This window comes from Rhineura floridana, chromosome 3, assembly GCF_030035675.1.
Source record: "Rhineura floridana isolate rRhiFlo1 chromosome 3, rRhiFlo1.hap2, whole genome shotgun sequence".
In the NCBI taxonomy this organism is placed as follows: Eukaryota; Metazoa; Chordata; class Lepidosauria; order Squamata; family Rhineuridae; genus Rhineura; species Rhineura floridana.
In genome coordinates, this window is record NC_084482.1 from 97,053,592 (window position 1) to 97,074,129 (window position 20,538).

The 20,538-nt window shown below is 42.1% G+C and overlaps 1 protein-coding gene across 3 annotated transcripts in view; it reads left to right on the forward strand.

Moving 5' to 3' along the window:
- Nucleotides 1-779: 779 nt before the first annotated feature.
- Nucleotides 780-20,538, forward strand: part of NR3C1 (nuclear receptor subfamily 3 group C member 1) — a 98,600-nt gene continuing 78,841 nt past the window's right edge. The window contains exons 1-2 of one of the 3 annotated variants that reach the window (XM_061616978.1): nucleotides 780-946; nucleotides 3,409-4,596. In XM_061616978.1, coding sequence (XP_061472962.1) covers nucleotides 3,419-4,596 — 1,178 coding nt within the window. In that variant the 5' untranslated portion in view covers nucleotides 780-946; nucleotides 3,409-3,418. The other 2 variants (XM_061616977.1, XM_061616976.1) reach the window with 2 other exon arrangements.

Here is a 20,538-nt window from a genome sequence, read left to right on the forward strand (position 1 = left end):
CGCTCCAAAATGTGAGCGTGTGTTTTCTAGGCTGCAAGGAAACATAATTTAAACTATTTCAAATTATCTTTAGCCATCATTTCCCACTGGAACTTCATGGAAAGTGGATCTGGCTTGCTCCCCACAACACTTTGCAGTCCTTCTTCGCTTCCCCTTACTCCTAATGGCAGACACAGGTTTGATCAGAAATATATTCCATTGTGTCGAATGAGATCTAATCCAAGCGAAACCTGCTGTCTAGCTACCGTCTAATGCAGTTACACGGGAGTAAACTCCACTGAACTCAGTCTTCTCAGTAAAGACGCTTACAAGCGCGTGCAAGCACTAGTTCATTTTTCCTCCGCCAACCGTGGGAGAGTACTCATAGGATGGGGAGAGGAAAGGAAAAGCAAACGTCCCAAAATAAAGTATGGTAGGTAAAGGGAAAAAGAAAGAAATCGTGGCGACAAGAATGTAGAAAAAAAGAGAAGATGGAAAGGAGGCCCTTGTTTGAGGCTGCAGTTGCCGTTCTCAGTCAACAGGTTGCATCGTTCCCCCTCAGCAGCCCCGCAATGCGCGCTCTCGCACGCAAGCTCAGTCCCTGGGCGCGCTCTCTGCTATGCCGAGTCTTGCTGTGCTGCGTGCGGCTGGGCGAGCGTAGCGCTGCTTTCCCTCGTACTTGCGTCTCTGCTCTCTTTCCACGTCGGGGGGGGGGAGGAGGAGGAGAAGGGGGAGGAGGCAGCCTTTGCTGCTAGCGCCGTCGTCGTCCTCCATTTTGTGGCTGGGGCAAGCCGTAGAGCTGAGCGCAGACTGTGTGGCTGGTGTGGTTGGAGGAGGAGAAGGAGGAAGAAGGGGGAGGGCGGGACGCTTAGTGGGTGTGAAGAGCAGACGGAACGAGGAAGGGGGTTAAAGGAGGGAGCGCAAAGTGTGTCGTTAATTAATTAAGGGGGCAGAAGAAGAGGAGGAGGTGAGGGGCTGCTGGCGGTGGCTGCGTGCGTGGGGAGAAGGGAGGGGGTGGCTGCTGCTGTTGCTTGCATTCTCATCTGCAAAGGGGCGGCTGCTTTAACCACCACCCCACACCCAATCCCGTTCCCCCGTAACTCTCCTTCCTTCCAGTCAAGTTGTTTATTCGCTTTGCTTCGTGCTGGAGCCATGGAAGTTGGTGGTTAAAGGAGTCCCAGCGCCCCCACTGGATAAGGTAAGGGTGTCCTTTAATGCCAGTCTGTCTGTCGAGAGAGGGAAATAATGGTTTCCACTTTTAGGATTTGAGGAGGAGGAGGAGGTGGTGGTGTGCTCCCCACCCGTAGAGGTGACCCTCCCTCCACTAATGCCTGCCCGCTCCCCCCTCCCGCCGCTGTTACGTCCAAGTGATTTGTTGCTGAGTCGTGAGGCTAGATTAAGGAGGGGGGGAGAAAGGGGGAGTCGCTTCTCTCGTTTTGTCGCTCCGCTCAACTTTGAAGTAGTCCACATTAAATTTGGAGGTGGGAGAAGGGGTGTGTATGCGTGCGCGCGCGTCCGCACGGGACAGGGGCATAAAAGGCGAGTAATTTGGTATCCTGTTTCACAACCATCTTTGGCTAATTTCAATCCCAAAAGATAATGTCCAAAATAGTATTTCTTCTCAGAAATAATTTTTAAATGTTATAAATCTTATGTAATTTATTGCCCTCCTCTCATTTCAGTGGAGTTTTTTTAAGTAGTTGGTAATCAATTTTTTTTTAGATGAAGCAATTTCTAGAAGGCGCTCCCCTCATTATTTTTTTTTTAAGTTGGCGGGCTGGAGGGTTTGGAAACTGAGGAGGAGTTGAAAACTCCAAGTTGGAGTTTTTGAAGCAAAGGGCTGGTGTTATTTTGCAGAAGTGGGCGTGCCAGGCAAAATGCTCAACAGGTCCCGACACATTTTTCTTTTCGAAATCTACTTTGCGAAAAGCAGAATTTCAATTCAAAAAGACGGTGCTGGTATATTTTCATACCGTCCCCCTTCCTCAGTTGCATCATGTGATAATTTCCCCCTTTGGCTTTGTCTATCATTTAATGGCTTTTGTGTGTGAGAGAGAAACTTGTGAAAATGTGGAAACTCTAGTTTTTCCCCTTGTCCTTCCCTCTTTTTCTTCAAAACTGTGTTACTGTTTGCTTTTTTTAATTACATGATGGCGCCATGGCACAAAAATATTTTAAGCATCTCATGCAACTTTTGATGAGAGGATGTTGCAGAATTGGCTGTTTTGCTTTTGTATTATTTCTTTTTGTTTCGGATTTGGAGAGGAGCTTCAAGAAAGCTTCCTGTCCATTCACTGAAACTCTTTTACAGCGTTACAGTGTCTTGAAAAAGAAGAGTTTTAAAAAACCTAAAACATTAATTTTTTTTAATTACTTTTAAGAGTAAACTTTCCCTGTTGTCTTGTTGAGAGTAAGCAATGTCCTTTTGACACCTGGCTGTGTTTGTCCTTATTTAACCTTCTGATCAATTGTTTATGGGCTATTTCCACACAAGCATCAGCAGGTTTTGGAGACATCAACATATGGACTTTACCTAGATTTTTCTGCATGCAAGTCGGTATCTCTGTCATTTCTAGTAATGCTTTCAGTACAAATGTTTTTTGTTTTAATTTCATGTTCTTTAAATACCAAATAATAATAATTCCAGTAATGGTAAGAAATGTAGAGGATTACCTGTGTGTGGTTCTCCCTCCTCCCCACTTATTTTTCAAGAAAAATGTGTCCACACTTCACTGTCTACTATTTGAAACTGACCTCAGTCTTGCCCCAAAGTAGGCTAAGCTGAACAAACCGAAATTTTATTGCATTTTTTAAAAATAGAAAAAGTGGTAGTGGGAGACAGTAAGAGAGAGAGAGAGAGAGAGAGCCATTTAGAAAGTTAGCAGGCATACCAAATAATATGGTATTATCTGGGATTTAGGGAAGTTGGCTCATTGGGGCAATACTGAAAAACTTGTGTGGTGTGTTAAGTGAATGGAAATGGACATTGTGATACAGAATTCTTGCAGATATGTATGCAGGAGTAGTTGTTGGCCCTTAACATCTCCAGAGAAAATTCTACAAGTAAAATGTAATGGTTTAGGGGGGGAAAACACAACTGAAGGCTGCTTTATTTATTACTATATAAGCATTTTGATTTGTCATAAATATTTATTGTTTCAGTGACAAACATTACTGGGATGTTCTGGTTTTGAGGAGTTTTCTTCATCATCATTATTATTATATTAAATTTGCTTTTATTTAAATTTTTTCCAGCCATTGGGATGGATTGGGTTAGAAATCCATCCCAACATTGGAAAGTTTTAACCTAATGCCTACCTTTCTCATTAAGATGTGTCTGCTCTGTCAGTGTTGGAGCTTGTAGGGCTTTTGGTTTGCCCCACTCAAGTTTCATTCTAATGGTGAACATTTCTCTTTCTTTATAATCAGTATTAAAATAATGGAACCCAAAGAATCGCTAAAGTCCCCTGGAGGGGAGGAAGCAGGGAAAAGTGTTCACTTCCGTGACAAAGGAGAAATTGTGATGGAGTTTCATCCGTCCTTTAGGGGAGGAGCTACTGTCAAGACTCCTGCATCTACATCTCCCCTGCCTTCCTCTTCTCAGTCTGACTCCAAGCAACAGCCTGTTCTGTGTGACTTGTCAAAGGGATTAGGAAGCAATGTGCCGCAGCCAGACCTCTCTAAAGCAGTGTCGCTCTCAATGGGACTGTATATGGGTGAGACAGATGCAAAAGTGATGGGAAACGAACTTGGATTTCCTCAGCAGGGCCAGATCAGTCTCTCTTCTGCAGAAACGGATTTTAGGCTTCTTGAAGAAAGCATTGCAAGTTTGAATAAATCGTCTAGTCTGGCAGAAAGCTCAAAGGGTACTGCGTCTGTCAATGTGCCTCTAGAACCAGAGTTCCCAAGCATGGCTAGTCGTGATCTTACTTTAGAGCAAGGGGCTTTAGCGCAAGGCCAGGTTGGCACAAATGGTGGCAACTTGAAGCTGTTTCCTGACGACCAAAGCACCTTTGATATTTTGCAGGATTTTGATTTGCCACCAGTGTCTCCAGGAAAAGAAACAAATGGGAGCCCCTGGAGAATGGACCCCGTGCTGGATGAAAGCAGTTTGCTTTCACCTCTTGGTGGAGATGAGAATTTTCTCTTGGAAGGAACTGAAATGGAGGACTGCAAGCCTCCTATTTTACCAGATGCGAAGCCTAAAATTAATGAGCATGGGGATCTTGTGCAGAGCTCCACAGTGCAGTTGCCACAAGTAAAGACTGAAAAGGAAGATTTTATTGAACTGTGCACCCCTGGGGTAATAAAGCAAGAGAAAATAGGCACAGTTTATTGTCAGGCTAACTTCTCTGGGTCAAATATACTTGGAAATAAAACATCTGCTATTTCTGTTCATGGTGTCAGCACGTCTGGAGGACAAATCTACCACTATGACTTGAACACAGCATCTGTCACTCAGCAGCAGGATCAAAAACCAGTTTTCAATGCCATTCCATCTCATCCTGCTAGTGCAGAAAATTGGAATAGGTGCCAGGGATCTGGGGATGATGCTCTTACATCTGTGGGGGCTTTGAATTATTCTGGCAGACCTGTCTTCTCTAATGGGTTTTCAAGGTAAGTGTTTTTGTTTGAACCCTCTTACACTTACAGTTAATACAGTTACATTCATATTGACTCTTTTAGTTAGAAACAGATTGCTGATTTCTAATGGTTCTGTGCATGTGTTGATATATTGCAATAGAGAGATTTATTAGAGAAAAGGACTATAGGTAGTAAAGAATAAGTCATGATGTAAACATTTATCTGAGAAAAATTAAAACAAGAATATTAGTAGGTCTTGTATGTAAATAGTTCAGGCGAAGACTCTTTAGAGAACTAGCAGAACAGGTGAATTACTGTACAAATAGCATTTCTGAAAACAATACGTTCAACGGGCACAGCTTGGTGAGTTCCCATGATGTCAGGTTTTAACAGTTATGCCTTTTGGTGTATTAACTGCAGCAAATAAACTTTCAACTCTGGTGTTCAAAGTAGGATTCTCCTCCCCCTTTCCCCCTTAACAGTATTTAAAAGACAAAAGATAATGTGTATGTTTCAATTTATATTTTGGTTATTATTGAGAAGTGAATAGCAGAAATACTTTTTATTATGTAGATGAAAAATTGTGGAGTGGTCTTCTTAATGCTGTGAAAATATTTGGATCAGATTTTTTTAAAAGTAAGCTTTCATTCTCTCATGTGTGTATGATCAGTGTATTTCTCCAAAATCTAGATATGTAAAATGTGGTGCCATCAAGTCACAATTTTTCATTGTTGTCCCCCCACTTTTCTTATTCTTTTGACTTAAATTTTCATTTTATAAATTTTCATTTTAGGCTTTTATTGTTTTAAGTGATTTAATGCCTATTCGTATGCAAGCCTGCATAGTATTGCAGCCTCGCCTTCTGTTTTACCTTGCTTTTATTGGAATTACCTTTTAAAAAAACTAACACACCATGGGTTATCTGAAAAAAACTTGATGGGATACAGGTTTTTATTTTGCATTTCATCATGAACTTCAGTAATAGATTAAATTATGAATGGTTCTTCACAGAGCCCTGTTTCTTCCCTCTACCCACCTTGATGTGCAGACGTTTGCATGCATGAAGCAACAAAATGTTATAGGAAATGGAGTGCATGCACCAAAGTCCCATTCATCACAACGTTGTGTTTTCATTCATGCCTGTGCATCCATGCTGTGGTGATGGATAGGGTTTTATTAAGCCCATGGGAATCCCATTGTGAACAGTATGCCCCTACACATGGAATGATTGCAATGAGTATATTTTGTTAGCAGTGTATGTTTTGGGAATGTTTTTGAAGCGTTTCTTTTTAGTGATGTAAATGTTCAACAGAGTGTACCTGTTGCCAGGCTGTTTTTTATCATCATTAAGTCTCCTTGTATACTTATTACAGTAAATACCATTCATGGTACTTAGTGGGAAAACTCATGGAATTGAAATACTTTGGATATTGTTATTCGAATAATTACTTTTAATAAGAATATTGGGGGATTATAATTTTCCCCAATATATTCTAACTTTAATTCACTGCAAGAATCTATGAAATATGCATTTAATGGTAAAGTTATACTAGAAGTTCAGGTAGTGTTTTTTAATGTTAATACTACTTCAACTGATGACATTGCCTGACATGTCGGAAATATTTCCTTTTGAACGCTAATCATTGCTGACTTTTTATGCCATTGTGATCTATTTTTGATGTTTAATTTAAGCATTGTATTTAGAAGTAGCTTTTGTGTTGAATTGTCCCTCAGTTTATATGTTTATAGGAAAGCAGCACTAATAATCGTACAGTACCAACAAAGAACTGGTTCACATAGAATACTAAACTGCTAGGGTATGCTGCTCAAGTCTCCATGGTGCTCCTCCTTCATGCCTTTCTTTTCTGCACAGAGGAGAAAACCAGAGGCTGGCTTGTTATGTGTGACCGGCATTCGCGGTTTGTTTTTCTCCTAACAAACCATGATGGTGAGCCAATAACAAATCTTGGTCACTGTCATGGTTTGTTTGGAGAAAAATACACAGTGACCTCTGGTTCTCATGTAATGGCAACCCTGTCTCTGGTTTGTTAAATCCTCCTCTCAGTGGGAGAGGAGCCCCTTTTGAGCAGCGTGCACAGACACGTCACACATTCTCTTTAAACCTAATGATTTAAAGTGACATGCAAACCATGCCATAGTGTTCTATGACACATTTATGATGCATGTGTGTTTGTAGGCTGGAATCCACTTCCTCATCCAGAAACGTTGAGTAGGATTTTCCCCAAGATAACATGACCATGTAGCTCAGATAAAATTGACATGGATATCAATTTTTATACTCTTTAATACTGAACAGGAAACTCTTGAGTAATACCACCTTTAGAACAAAAGTGAAGATTAATTGTGTAAAACTATGAATATGTTTGTATCTTGCAGGATGTTGTTGAAATTAGGTAGCATTACTTGTCTGTCTGAAGTTTTTCTAATTAGATGTGATTGGTAGAATGAATATAAGGATGTACAAAATCAAAAGCAGGGTTTTGATGAATAGCTCTCTTTCCAAATGGAATATACTTACTAAGCTAGTAACTTCTGCTTCAGGTCTTTCATCAAGTTGAAGGTTGCAATGCTATACTTGCTTACCTGGGAATAAGTCCCATTAAACTAAACAGAACTTTCTTTTGAGTCGACATGTCTAGGATGACATAGTTAGGAATATGTTCTTAATGAAGCTGCAAACTTTAAATGATCAAGAGCAAATTTTCATTGGTGAAGGCTGCAAGTTATGGGCACCATTTGATTTGATTATTTTTGGTGGTTGTGATATTTTATTCTAATGGGAAATAAATAAGAAAATATTAAAGATGGTTTTCCTTCCTAGCAGAATATGGTACATCTTGTTTGTTAAAATTTAAATATGAATACCTCAGTTTCTACATCATGCCAAGCCCTGGTTAAGTAAGTTGTAGCTATGGTTTGGTGCAATGTCTGAATTCACAATAAACAACAGTATTGAAGGTAGACCAGCCTTCAGAAACAGCTGCACCATAGAAAAGGGGTACTAAGCAGATGGTAAGAGAGAACAGGCACTACCTCTAGACCACGGATAGCCAGTGTGGTCTCCTCCAGATGTTGCTGGACCACAACTTGACTCATGTCTGACCATTCACCATGCTGGTTGGGGCTGGTGGGAGTTGGATGTCAACAATGTCTAGAGGGCCTTACTTTGGTTACCCCTGCTCTACACTAAGCTGTGGTCTGCATTTTAAACAACAGTTGGTGAAAACTGGTTTACTGTGTATGTCTGAACTTAGCCACTGTCTTAAAAAAAAACATTTTGGTGTGAACACAGAAGTAATATAAGAAGGGCCTTACTCCATTTGTGAGCATGGTTCTTCTGAAAGAAGTTATCATTATTGGTTTCCACTAAAAAGGTAAAGGTGTCCCTGCACTTACAGTGCGAGTCGTTTCTGACTCTTAGGGTGAAGTATTGCGATGTTTACTAGGCAGATCGTATATATGGGGTGGGATTGCCAGTTCCTTCCCCGGCCTTTCTTTACCCCCCAGCATATGCCAGGTACTCATTTTACCGACCACGGATGGATGGAAGGCTGAGTGGACCTCGACCCCTTTTACTGGAGATTCGACTTCCTCCTTCTGTTGGAATCGAACTCCAGCCATGAGCAGAGCTTTGGCTGTGTTACCGCCACTTACCACTCTGCGCCACGGAGGGTCTTTGGTCTTTGGTATACAAACATATCTGTATAGTGGTTATAGTCAATATAGTCAAGCGATATGTTTCTCACTATCCAAGCACATTTTTTTTCCTCTTGCAAAAGTCACTTTGGTCAGATTCATTTTGTATGTGAAGCCCAATCCTATGCATGGTTACTCAGAAGTAAGACTAGGTTACTTCGGACAGTAACAACCTACTGTAAGCCTTAGGCTCTCATACAATTGCTTCTGTTTTTTTGTTAACGGTAGTTTAGTGTTCTGTTCAAATCTTATTAACTATGGTTACTCTTAACGTATGGTCTGACATTGACTTTTTTCCTACAAACCACAGTTACATCTTGTTGGATTTGCTCAAAACAAATAGTGATTAATCCAAAATGGAAGCAAAACCTTAACAATGCAGCTCTACAGGGAGGGGGGATGTGTGAGTCTGAGGTTTCCTTCAGCTTGTTCCTACTTTGATAAGTCAAGCTCACTAAATTCAAGAGGACTTGCTCCCAAGCAAGAGTGCAGCCTTAACTAAATCTAAGGAGTTGCTCTCAATGCATCATCCTTTATAAATATTAAAATCATGCATATTCAATTTCACTTAACTGCAGTTTGAATTACAGGTGTGAAGAAAAACACTTTGAGGTATGGGAGGTAACAGTTGAGATTGGTTTTTAGGAGTGGCACGCTTTTAGTTTGTCTACCTTAAGAACTGAAAAATTTGGTAGGGACAGTAAAAGTTAACTACCTATTTTATGTTGGTAGTAAAATCAAAAGTTCTTGATCCAATACAGAGTTAATTTCAAACCTTGTGGGCAAAAATTGGTCATCTTATATCATTAATGTCAAGTGACTGACAGGTGGAGCAGCCTAGTCCACCTCTAAGACTTCATGCATGGGGAAAGAGTTCCCTGCCCACATAATCAAATAGCAATAACCCAAAAACTGAAATGCTCCAGGAATCTCTGCTACAGCGCACACAGGCTACATGTAACTACAGTTTTTACTGACCTAACACACTGACAGGGAAGGATGATTACTATAATAACTAGGTAGTTTGCTTGAGAGGAAGCATGTATAGCAAGCATTCGGGCATCCTGGAACAAGGGTTTAAATTCTGCTGAGTGAGTAACATCAACCTGAGTAGATACTTGTTGGGGGGGGGGCAGCGAAAGAAATAGAGGAACTAAGACAAGTGACAAGGAAAGCTACAACAGTGCTGTTATGGAAGCAAATACTGGTAGCTAATTGGATGCAAAACATATGAGGCAAGTTCAAGCCACACTAGGGGAATGATCAGGACTGGATTAAGACATGCTGAGGCCCATCAGGTTGGCGAACCTTTGGCACTCCAGATGTTGCTGAACTACAGTTTCCATCATTTCCAGCAAGCATGGCCCATGGGCAGGGATGATGGGAGTTGTGGTTCAGCAACATCTGGAGTGCCAAAGGTTCGCCACCCTTGTGTCAGTATTCAGAGGCCCCATACAATAAAAAATAAAAACAAAAGTGTATTACATTGTAATAGAAAGGGTAATGAAAAAATAAATAGTAAACCATTATATTTGCATATATACATAGGGAAAGATGCAATTAAAAACTAAACAAGTTCTTGCAAAAAGCTTCATTTGCATTATCAAATACCATCTGATTTCTTGATTAGCATTTATGAAACAAGATTTTTATAGAAACATAAGAGCAGCTACAGAGATTAGAAATTCGTGGAAGTACAATGTATCTTGTAATGAAAAATTAATAGTAGTATTCTAAACAAAACATGCAAACTTGCAGTAATTTACATGCATAATTGTATACCTTTAAATGAAAATATCTTATGATTTCTTGTTATGAGCCTTCAAGTCGATTACGACTTATGGCGACCGTATGAATCAGTGACCTCCAACAGCATCTGTCATGAACCACCCTGTTCAGATCTTGTAAGTTCAGGTCTGTGGCTTCCTTTATGGAATCAATCCATCTCTTGTTTGGCCTTCCTCTGTTTTCCCCAGCATTATTGTCTTTTCTAATGAATCAGGTCTTCTCATGATGTGTCCAAAATATGAAAACCTCAGTTTCATCATTTTAGCTTCTAGTGAATGTTCTGGTTTAATTTGTTCTAACACCCAATTATTTGTCTTTTTTGCAGTCCATGGTATGCGCAAAGCTCTCCTCCAGCACCACATTTCAAATGAGTTGATTTTTCTCTTATCCGCCTTTTTCACTGTCCAACTTTCACATCCATATGTAGAGATCGGGAATATCATGGTCTGAATGATCCTGACTTTGGTGTTCAGTGATACATCATTGTATTTGAGCACCTTTGCTAGTTCTGTCACAGCTGCCCTCCCCAGTCCTAGCCTTCTTCTGATTTCTTGACTATTGTCTCCATTTTGGTTAATGAGTGTGCCGAGGTATTGATAATCCTTGAGAAGTTCAGTGTCCTCATTGTCAACTGTAAAGTTACATAAATCTTCTGTTGTCATTACTTTAGTCTTTTTGACGTTCGGCTGTAGTCCTGCTTTTGTGCTTCTTCTTTAACTTTCATCAGCATTCATTATCAAATTATTACTGGTTTCTGCTAAGAGTATGGTATCGTCTGCATATCTTAAATTATTGATATTTCTCCCTCCAATTTCACACCACCTTCATCTTGGTCTCCCGCTTTCCATGTGATATCTTCTGCGTACAGATTAAACAAATAGGGTGATAAAATACACCTCTGTCTCACACTCTTTTCTATTGAGAACCAATCGGTTTCTCCATATTCTGTCCTTACAGTAGTCTCTTGTCCAGAGTATAGGTTGCGCATTAGGACAATTGGATGCTGTGGCACCCCATTTCTTTTAAAGCATTCCATAGTTTTTCATGATCTACACAGTCAAAGGCTTTGCTGTAGTCTATAAAGCACAGGGTGATTTCCTTCTGAAATTCCTTGGTCCGTTCCATTATCCAACATATGTTTGCGGTATGATCTCTGGTGCCTCTTCCCTTTCTAAATCCAGCTTGGACGTCTGGCATTTCTTGCTCCATAAATGGTAAGAGCCTTTGTTGTAGAATCTTGAGCATTACTTTACTTGGGATATTAAGGCAATAGTTCAATAATTACTGCATTCTCTGGGATCCCTTTTCTTTGGAATTGGGATATATATTGAACACTTCCAGTCTGTGAGCCATTATTTAGTTTTCCATATTTCTTGACAAAATTGTGTCAAAATTTGGACAGATTCAGTCTCAGTCGCTTGTAGCAACTCTATTGGTATGCCATCTGTTCCTGGTGCTTTGTTTATTCCAAGAATTTTAAGAGCAGCTTTCACCTCACATTCTAAAATTTCTGGTTCTTCATCATATGGCTCCTCCGTAAATGAATCTGTCATCCTTGCATCTCTTTTATAGGGTTCTTCAGTGTATTGCTTCCATCTTCCTTTTATTTCATCTCAGTCAGTCAGTGTGTTCCCCTGTTGATTATTCAACATCCCTACTCGTAGTTTAAATTTCCTTTTCATTTCTCTAATCTTTTGGAATAGGGCTCTTGTTCTTCCCATTTTGTTGTCCTTCTCTATTTCTATACAATAAATATTGTAATAGTTTGTCCCTATGTACTAGTCGTTGTATGGTTGCATTTAGGGTTCTAACCGTGTTTCTATCTCCTTTTGCTTTTGCTTTCCTTCTCTCTTTAACCATTTTAAGAGTTTCTTCAGTCATCCATTGAGGCCTTTCTCTCTTTTTAACTAGAGGTATTGTCTTTTTGCATTCTTCCCTGATAATGTCCCTGACTTCATTGCATAGTTCTTCTGGTTCTCTGTCAACTAAGTTTAAAGCCTCAAATCTGTTCCTTATTTGACCTTTATATTCTTCTGGGATGTTATTTAAATTGTATTTTGGCATTATGATTGCTTTGTTGGTCTTCTTTAGCTTTACTCTGATTTTCGATATGATCAGTTCATGATCTGTACCGCCGTCTGCTCCTGGTCTTGTTTTTGCAGAAAGTATGGAACTTCTCCATCTTCTGTTTCCAATTATACAATCAATTTGATTCCTATGTTGACCATCTGGTGATGTCTGCGTGTACAGTCATCTTTTTGGTTGCTCAAAAAATGTGTTGGCAAGAAACAAATCACTGGCTTCATAGAATTCAATAACTCTTTCTCTTGCTTCATTTCTGTCTCCTAAGCCCCATTTCCCCACAATTCCTAGTTCTTCTCTGTTCCCTACTTTTGCATTCCAGTCCCCCATGATTATCATCATATCTTGTTTTGGTGTGTGATCAATTTCCTCCTGTACTTCTGCGTAAAATCTCTCCAATTCTTCTGCGTTTGACGTTGGAGCGTAGACTTGGATGATGGTTATATTAATAGGTTTCCCATTTAATCTCGTTGATATCACTCACTCAGACCTTGCGTTGTAGCTCCTAATTGCTTTTGCTACATCACTTCTCACTATTAAACAACTCCGTTTCTTCTTGATTTCTCATTTCCTGCATGAAATATTTTGTAGTTCCCTGATTGAAAATGCCCCATTCCAGTCCATTTTAATTCACTTATGCCAAGTATTGCAATGTTGAGACGCTCCATTTCTTGCTTGACAATTTCTACCTTTCCCTGGTTCATGCTTCTCACATTCCATGTTCCTATTGTGTGTGTCGTACAACTCCGGACTCTCCTTTCGCATCTGTGCACATCAGCCTCTGGGCTTCCTTTCAGCTTTGCCCCAGCTGCATCATTAGTCACAGCGCTACTCGTACTTGTCCTTTGTTCTTCTCCAGTAGCTTGGTGAGTGCCTTCTGGCCTGGGGGTCTCATCTTCCAGCACTATCTCGTGTTGCATTTTGGATACTCTGTTCATAGGGTTTTTGTGGTAAGAGATATTCAGAGGTGGTTTACCATTGCCTTTCTCTGAGTTTGGATGCATCTTAGTCTGGTGTCTCAGTTTGACTATTCCGCCTTGGGTGCCCCTGCTCAGAGTCTAGCCTCTTCGTCTAGACTCCTGACAGCGTTGCTGTCAGCTTCTTCAGCACTCTCAACCCCCCTCACCACGTTAAGGTGTGCATTGAAGATTTCTAATGTAAAGGAACACAAGAACATGACACAAATTTACACTTAGTAAATAGAAGCAGCAAAGTCATCTTGAGTATGAAGTTCCTTCTTTATAACTGTAATGAAGTAACTATCAAGTTTTGATATATTTTTTAAAACTGCTCTACAAGCTGCTTTGTTCTCTTCTGACATCCACTTTCAAAATTTCTCTTGTTAAATTTCTTGCTTGGCGAATGTGACTATAAAAGTAGTCTTTAAAATAGTTGTTGGATTAGACAAATAGGCCTCTGGCCCCCTGTGGTTTTGGAGTGGGTGAGTTGCATGCTGGAAGTTGTAGTTAGAGGCGTAGAAGAGAGGTGGGGGGAAGAAGAGGAAGTGAGAGGGTGGAGCCAAAAGTGTTGGAGTGTGGCCTGATTAGTTTGCAGTTTGGCTAAGCTCCTAAATAAAGAAGCTTCAAGACCTTATCTCTGGTAGTTTGTAACCTCGACAACATAACACGCACACTTTATATTTTTGTGGGCCCCCAGTATGTTGAGGTTGGCTACAGACCTATGTGATATGTGGAGGGGTAGGGATGGGGAAGTGGCAAGGAGGGGATTAGTGGAGATCATGCCTGGTGTGGAACAGAACGTTAGAATGTGTAGGCAGGCTAGCTCCCATCGTCTCCTGAGATCAGCAGTCTGTGGATAATGTAACTAGTCCAGCAGCCCTGGAAGAGAAGTTGATGGGATTGGGTGTGGGTTAGGATAAGGAGGTCAGCGTTCCAAATTTTGGTGGTGTATTTTATATGAAAAATTATTTAAGCCAAAGTGAATTCAATTAAAATAAAACTTATTGTTATTGCCAACATGTTTAGAAGTCCTTCATAATGTGAGGCCATAAGCCATGGCTTCCTTGGCTTGTTCCTAAACCCTGCACTGGGAATGATGCAGTAGGGATTGTTCCTAAATCTTTGCATTTATTTTCAGAGATGTATTCTTGCATGAGCTATGTTGTCAATATAACAAAGAAAATAGTGGCACTGTAAAGACTAACAAATTTATTATGGTATAAGCTTCATGGACTGTGTTTATGCCATAATAAATCTGGTAGTCTTTAAGGTGTCACAAGACTGTTGGTTTTGTCACAACAGACATGGCTGCTCTTCTAGAAATTAACAGGTAAGGGAACAAGAATAACACCTTTACTAGGTTTCAAGAAAGTATACTCTAAAATTTGACAAGAAACTCCCCTTGTTGCCTGACATGATTATATTATTGCTGGTCAGTTCCCTCACGTACATGTCATGAGACTCCTGCAACTCTTGAGCTGGGCTTTCACTGTTGCTACTGCCTTTCTTTATAGTTCTGCTGCCACTGGGCAGTCAGGTGTGGGGTAGACAAAACCTGGCTCAGCCAAACTCAGATTTAAAGGTAGTGGTGATCAGGTGATTGGCAGTGCCTGCAATACGCTGGGCTTTGACTATCCGCTGATGGTTGAATCTTTAGAAGGCCCTTTCCAAGTGCTGCACAAGTCACTTTGAAATGAGCTACTGAAAACCCTTGCAGGCAAAAAGGTCACCTGACATTATTGTGATATCAGGTGATTGATGGAAGGGAGGCTCCGTCCACCTGTGACATCCAGTTCTCCACACTTGTAAAACCTGTTTAAGTACCTGTGTGGACAAGACAGAGAAGGCCATGGACAAGTTCCTTATTTTTCCTTCAAATTTGTGAAATATCACTCTTTTCTGTTGCTTACTCCACTCCTCTCAGGTTGGTGTGGTCTTTTCTTTCCTCATTGTATGATTTAATCTCCCTGATAATCCATGGATGTCCTCTTTACCTCATTTAACTTTTTGACAAGCATAAGTTTGGATCAGACACTAGTTTCCCTTGCTTTACATTCTAATTTATTGTATTGCCTCTTGTTATAGCTGTGTGCCTTATTTGATGTTTCTAGGGTTTAATAATATTTAACAAGTCACCTTGAACATAGTTTGTATAAATTGTCAACACCCAAAACTCTTGAAAGTGTTCAAATGTCTAACTATTCCACCATTCCTTCCAAAAGAATTAGGGCAGCATAACAACAAACTTGTATGGTGTCAGGGTTAGGATAGATGGGATGTCCCCAAAACAGCCTGGCAGGCCAAGTGTGACACATGGACTCGAGATTCCCCACAGGCTATCTTGGTACATGAATGGCTGCAGCTGGGAAACCAGCCTAAGTGCTGGATATAAGCACTCCTAGTCACAGAAACCGCTTTGGACCCCAATGACAATTTGGAATCCAGGAGCACTTTCAGACTACAGACCTATTCTTTCAGAGGGGGTGCAGCTCCTCCCACTATTAGGTTGTCCATGTAATTGTTTGACAGTTCATTTATGGGCCCAGTTCAAGTTAGTGTCTAAAATCCCAAGCGACTTAGGCCCCTTCCCTACAGATAACCTCTTCGGTGTTAAGATTTAGAAGAGGAGGCTCTCTTGGTAGTTCCACCACCCTCGGAAGCTTGGGAGGCAATGGCCCGAGAAAAACATTCTCTCTGGCAGCCCGTAAGTTGTGGAACTCCCTCTCTACAAAAGTGCATGTGGCAATTTCACCATAAATTTTTTAGGCAAATGCTGAAGACACACTTGTTTACACTGGCCTTTGACACTTGAGATTTATATTTTTAGGACCACCCTATTTTTGCGATTGCAAGTTGCTTTAAATTGGTTTTAAGAATTTTTTTAAATAGTTTTAACCAGCTCTGGGACCCACCCAGCCTCAGTATCTCTGGCTTATCAGGATTGAGCCTCAGTTTATTTGTGCCTATCCAGCCCATCATTGCTTCCAGACACCAGTCCAACACCTTCACTGCCCTATTCAGAAGAATTGGAGAGAGAGTTGCATGTCATCATCATACTGATGACACCGTCCTTCAAATCCCTGGATAACAGCTCCCAGTGGTTTCTTACAGATTGGAGCCTACACAAGTAGAAAAAGCTGCAGGCTGGAGAAGTTACATAGTAATCGTGTGCACTTTTGCCATGCAATTTATGGATAACAAAGTTTCCTTGCTGCCATCCTAGCAAAAAGGTGCAGCAGTCGTGTGTTAGTGGGGGAGTGGAAGAAGAGGCCAGCAGAGATAAAAGCAGCCTTTCTCAACTTGGTGCCATCCAGATGTTTTGAACTACAATGCCCATTGAGCAGACTTGCTATACAGTAGGGCCCCGCATTACGGGGCTTCGCTTCTCGGTGCTTCGCTAATGTGGCGGTTTTGAATTGTATCCCTGTCCCATATGTGCGGCGCTTGTTCTGTTTTTGTGGCGATTTTCCGTTTTTGCAGTATGATGCAATTCATAGCGCCCGACGCCCTGAGCATGTCATCGGAATGTCGGGTGCCATTATACAATGAGGGAGGCGGCAGAGAGCGAGCAAACAGGCAGAGGGGAAGGCGAGCGGGCAGGGGGGGATGAGTGAGGGAGGCGGCGGCGAACACGTGAGCAAAGAAGCAGAGGAAACTGGGGCTGTTGCTGTTGTTCCTTTGTACCCAGCTTCTTTGTCTTCCCCTCCCTCCTCTTTCACCTTTAGTGTTTTCTGGCTTTTGGTTGGGTTGTTTTGGGGATGGTTCTTTTCAGTTGGTGTTCCCCCCCCTTTTTTCCTTCTACCCGGCTGTTTCCCTGCCTGTCCTCATTTTTGGGGACAGTGGGGGCTGCTACTGTCTCACTCCCGCTTTACACTGCACTGCTTCTGATCTCCCCCCACTGGGCACTCAGCGGTGGCTCCTTCCTCTGTGGCTCGCTACTGCTGCTGTTGGAGCTCGCAGGCTACTGAGGCAGAGCTTGCTGCAGCGGTGGCGGCTCTCTCTCCAGAGCTTGCAGCAGAGGCTCCCTTTCTTTCACTCCTGGCAGCAGTGTCTGTGGGGGTGGTTGTCTGTTGCCACTCCCCCCCCCGCTGGATTTGGTTTGGTGGCTGCTTTTTCCAGCTGCTTGGTACTACTTCCCCACCATAAGGAGGGTGAGCGAGCGGAGGGGGGGAGAGGGTGATGCATGGAAAAGCGGAACATCAATTAACTGTTGTGGGGGGAGCTTCAGGGGCCAAGCGCTATCAACCGGAGTTCCCCGCACTACAGCTGATCAATGTTCCAGTTTACGACGATTTTTGCTTTACGGCAGGGGTCTGGTCCCTAACCTGCCGTATAAGCGCCCTACTGTATATACCCATGTTGTCTCTTAGCGTAATAAAGCCTGAAGAGGAATATATACAACAGTCATGTTGAAGATGCATTCCCCATGCTGGTGTCTTCCAGTTGCTGAACTACAACTCCCATCAGCCCCAGTAGCCAAACAACTGGAGAGCACCAGGTTGGAGAAGTCTGTACAAAGCCACTTAGAATTGGGAAGTATGACCAAATATATACTGAAAAAAACAGTGCCATCAACATCAATTGAATACCTGAAGCTTATGTAAGATTGGTAATACCTAGTTTTAACAATTGGAAGTAATTTTGTAGAGCAAGTCCTCAGATGCATAGACTGTGTTTAGTTTGCCAGCAGTTCACAGAAGAATAAGGGGCTAGAGGGAAAACAGATGGAATGTGCATTATGTGAAATTATTATTACATGAATTATGTGGACAGGTTAAGATGGTCCACCCCAGAGACTAATGGAATCCACTGGATCCCTCAGTGCCCTGGGGAATTCCAAGTAGATAGAGCAGGTGGCCCTGTTGAAGCCCTTGTCATGCTGTGGAACAGCAAGATGTGTCGGGCTCTTAACTTGTTTGCTCCTGAGCACCCTCTCCAGCACTGTGGAGCCTGGTTTGCACCTTGAACTAAGGGCAGTGAAACAGGCTGGATGATGGCTAGAGTGCAAGTGGCGAAAGATGTGATGTGAGGCTGATTGGGCACGAGTAAAACATCATAACTGTGCCTACTGTGTGGCAGTGAGAGCAGCAAAGAAGGCCCATTTCTCTGCCTCCACTGCCGCCTCAAGCAGCTGTCCAGTGGAGCTTTTTCATATTGTCAGCGGTCTGTTGACATCAATTCCAGGAAATGCAGCTTTAGATCCTTTGGAGGCCCTCTGTGAATTGTTCATTTTTTATTTATTACTAGATTTCTATCCCGCGCTTCTTCCCAGTAGGAGCCCAAAGTTTGCAAGGTACCTTGAGAGTAAAGTTGCTGGCACCATAGCAGTCTTGATGCCCCATGCACATCTACTGTAGTCCCCAGTGAGGTGTCCAGTGCAACGTCTGCTACAACTTCTTGGGATCAGTTTCAGTTATGTGGCCTAATGATGTGAACACGGTGCTTGTGACAATGTGACCAGCAACGTACCTCTTGTCCCTCTTGACTTATTAAAGCTTGCCAAGGGGGTAGGACTGAGTGGATCCAGGGTGTGGTCAACTCATCTTTGCTGGAGGGAGTGGTCCCAGCCACCCTGAAAGAGGCAATGATCCAACTGTTTCTGAAAAAGCCCACCCTCGACCCATTGGTTTGTGACAACTACTGCCCGGTCACAAATATCCCCCTTTTTAGGGAAGGTGATTGACAGGATTTTAGTACAGGCATTGCAAGTACTGTTGCATGAAACAGGTTATCTTGTTCTATTCCAATCTGGGTTCAGGGCTGGTTATGGGACTGAATCTGCTTTAGTCACCCTGATAGATGACCTTTATTGGGAGAAGAACAGGAGGAGTGCGGCCCTGTTATTCTTACTTGATCTCTCAGCAGCTTTTGATACTATTGATCATGGTAACCTTCTGGGCTGACTTGGTGAGATAGACATCGGAGGCACTATTTTACAGTGGTTCTGACCCTATTTCCAGGGTTGTTTTAAGAGAATAGCATTGGGTGATTGTCTTTCGGCCCCCTGGCAGTTGGGCTATGAGGTGCCACACAGTGCCACATCTATATGAAGCCCTTGGGAGTGGTCATCAGGAGATTTGGGGTGAGGTGTTAGCAGTACGCTGATGATACCCAGCTCTATTTCTCTGTAACATCTGAATCGGGAGAGGCTGTGCAAGCCCTGGACCGCTGCCTGGACTCGGTAATGGGCTGGATGAGAGTCTGAATCCTAGCAAGACGGAGACGCTGTGGGTTGGTGGTTCCCTATTTCAGATAATTGGTCAGTTGTGTGCTTTGAATGGGGTTGTACTCCCCCTGAAAGAGCAGGTTTGTAGTCTGGGGTTGCCCAGGTGACCTCAGTGGCTAGGAGTGCCTTTTACCAGCTTTGGCTGTTAGGACAGCTGTGGCCATTTCTGGACTGGGATAGCCTGACCACTGTTGTCTATGCACGGATAACTTTCAGGCTGGATTAGTGTAATGCACACTATGTGGAGCTGCCCTTGAGGTTGGTCCAGAAGCTGCAGCTGGTGCAAACAGCGGAAGCATGACTGCTCACTAGGGTATCACCAACATGTCACCCACCCTACTGAAAAATTGCACTGGCTGCCGATTAGTTAACGGGCCGAGTTCAAAGTTCTAGTTTTGGTGTATAAAAACCTATTCAACTTGGGACCAGGATACCTGAAAGGTCATCTTACCCCTTATGTGCCCAGTCGATCACCACGCTCTGTAGGTGAGGGCCTCCTGCAGATACCATCAGGAGGTCTGTTCCACGCAACATAGGAAGCAGATCTTTAGTGTAGTGGCACCTACCCTTTGGAATTCCCTCCCATTAAATATTTGACAGGCACCATCTATGTTATGTTTTCGTTGCCAACTGAAGACTTTTCTCTTTCAACAAGCCTTTTAAGTGGAGACCTTATGCCAGTTTGTGCCTGTGTTGGAATTGCTTGTTATGATTTTTTAAAAAGATGTTTTTAAGGATGTTTTGTTTTAATATATTTTAAACCCTGTTTTTAAGATGTTTTAGAGTGTTTTTAGTGTTTTTGTTTGCCACCCTGGGCTCCTTCTTGGAGGAAGGGCTGGATATAAATTTAATGAATGAATAAATAAAAGGGTATGAAGTTAGGTTCTAACTTTGTATTCTATTTGTCAGGTGCCTGGAAATGGCTTAAATCTGTTTGAAGGTTTGCAGTAGATACCAGGTTCCTGTTTAAAGACAAACTAAAACATTCTGCCATCTGGAGATAAGTAGGAATACTTATTTTGCCTGTCAAAGCCAGCTTACTACTTTTCATTTGGAGATTGTGACTGGCTTTTCCATCTCCATTAAATCAAGCATTCATATTCAGCCCTGAAGGCTCTACCATGGGAATACCTTTGAAATAAGTGAGCAGCGTGTAGCTATAACCTTAGATTATTGTTTTTGTTTGTTCTGATGACAATTACC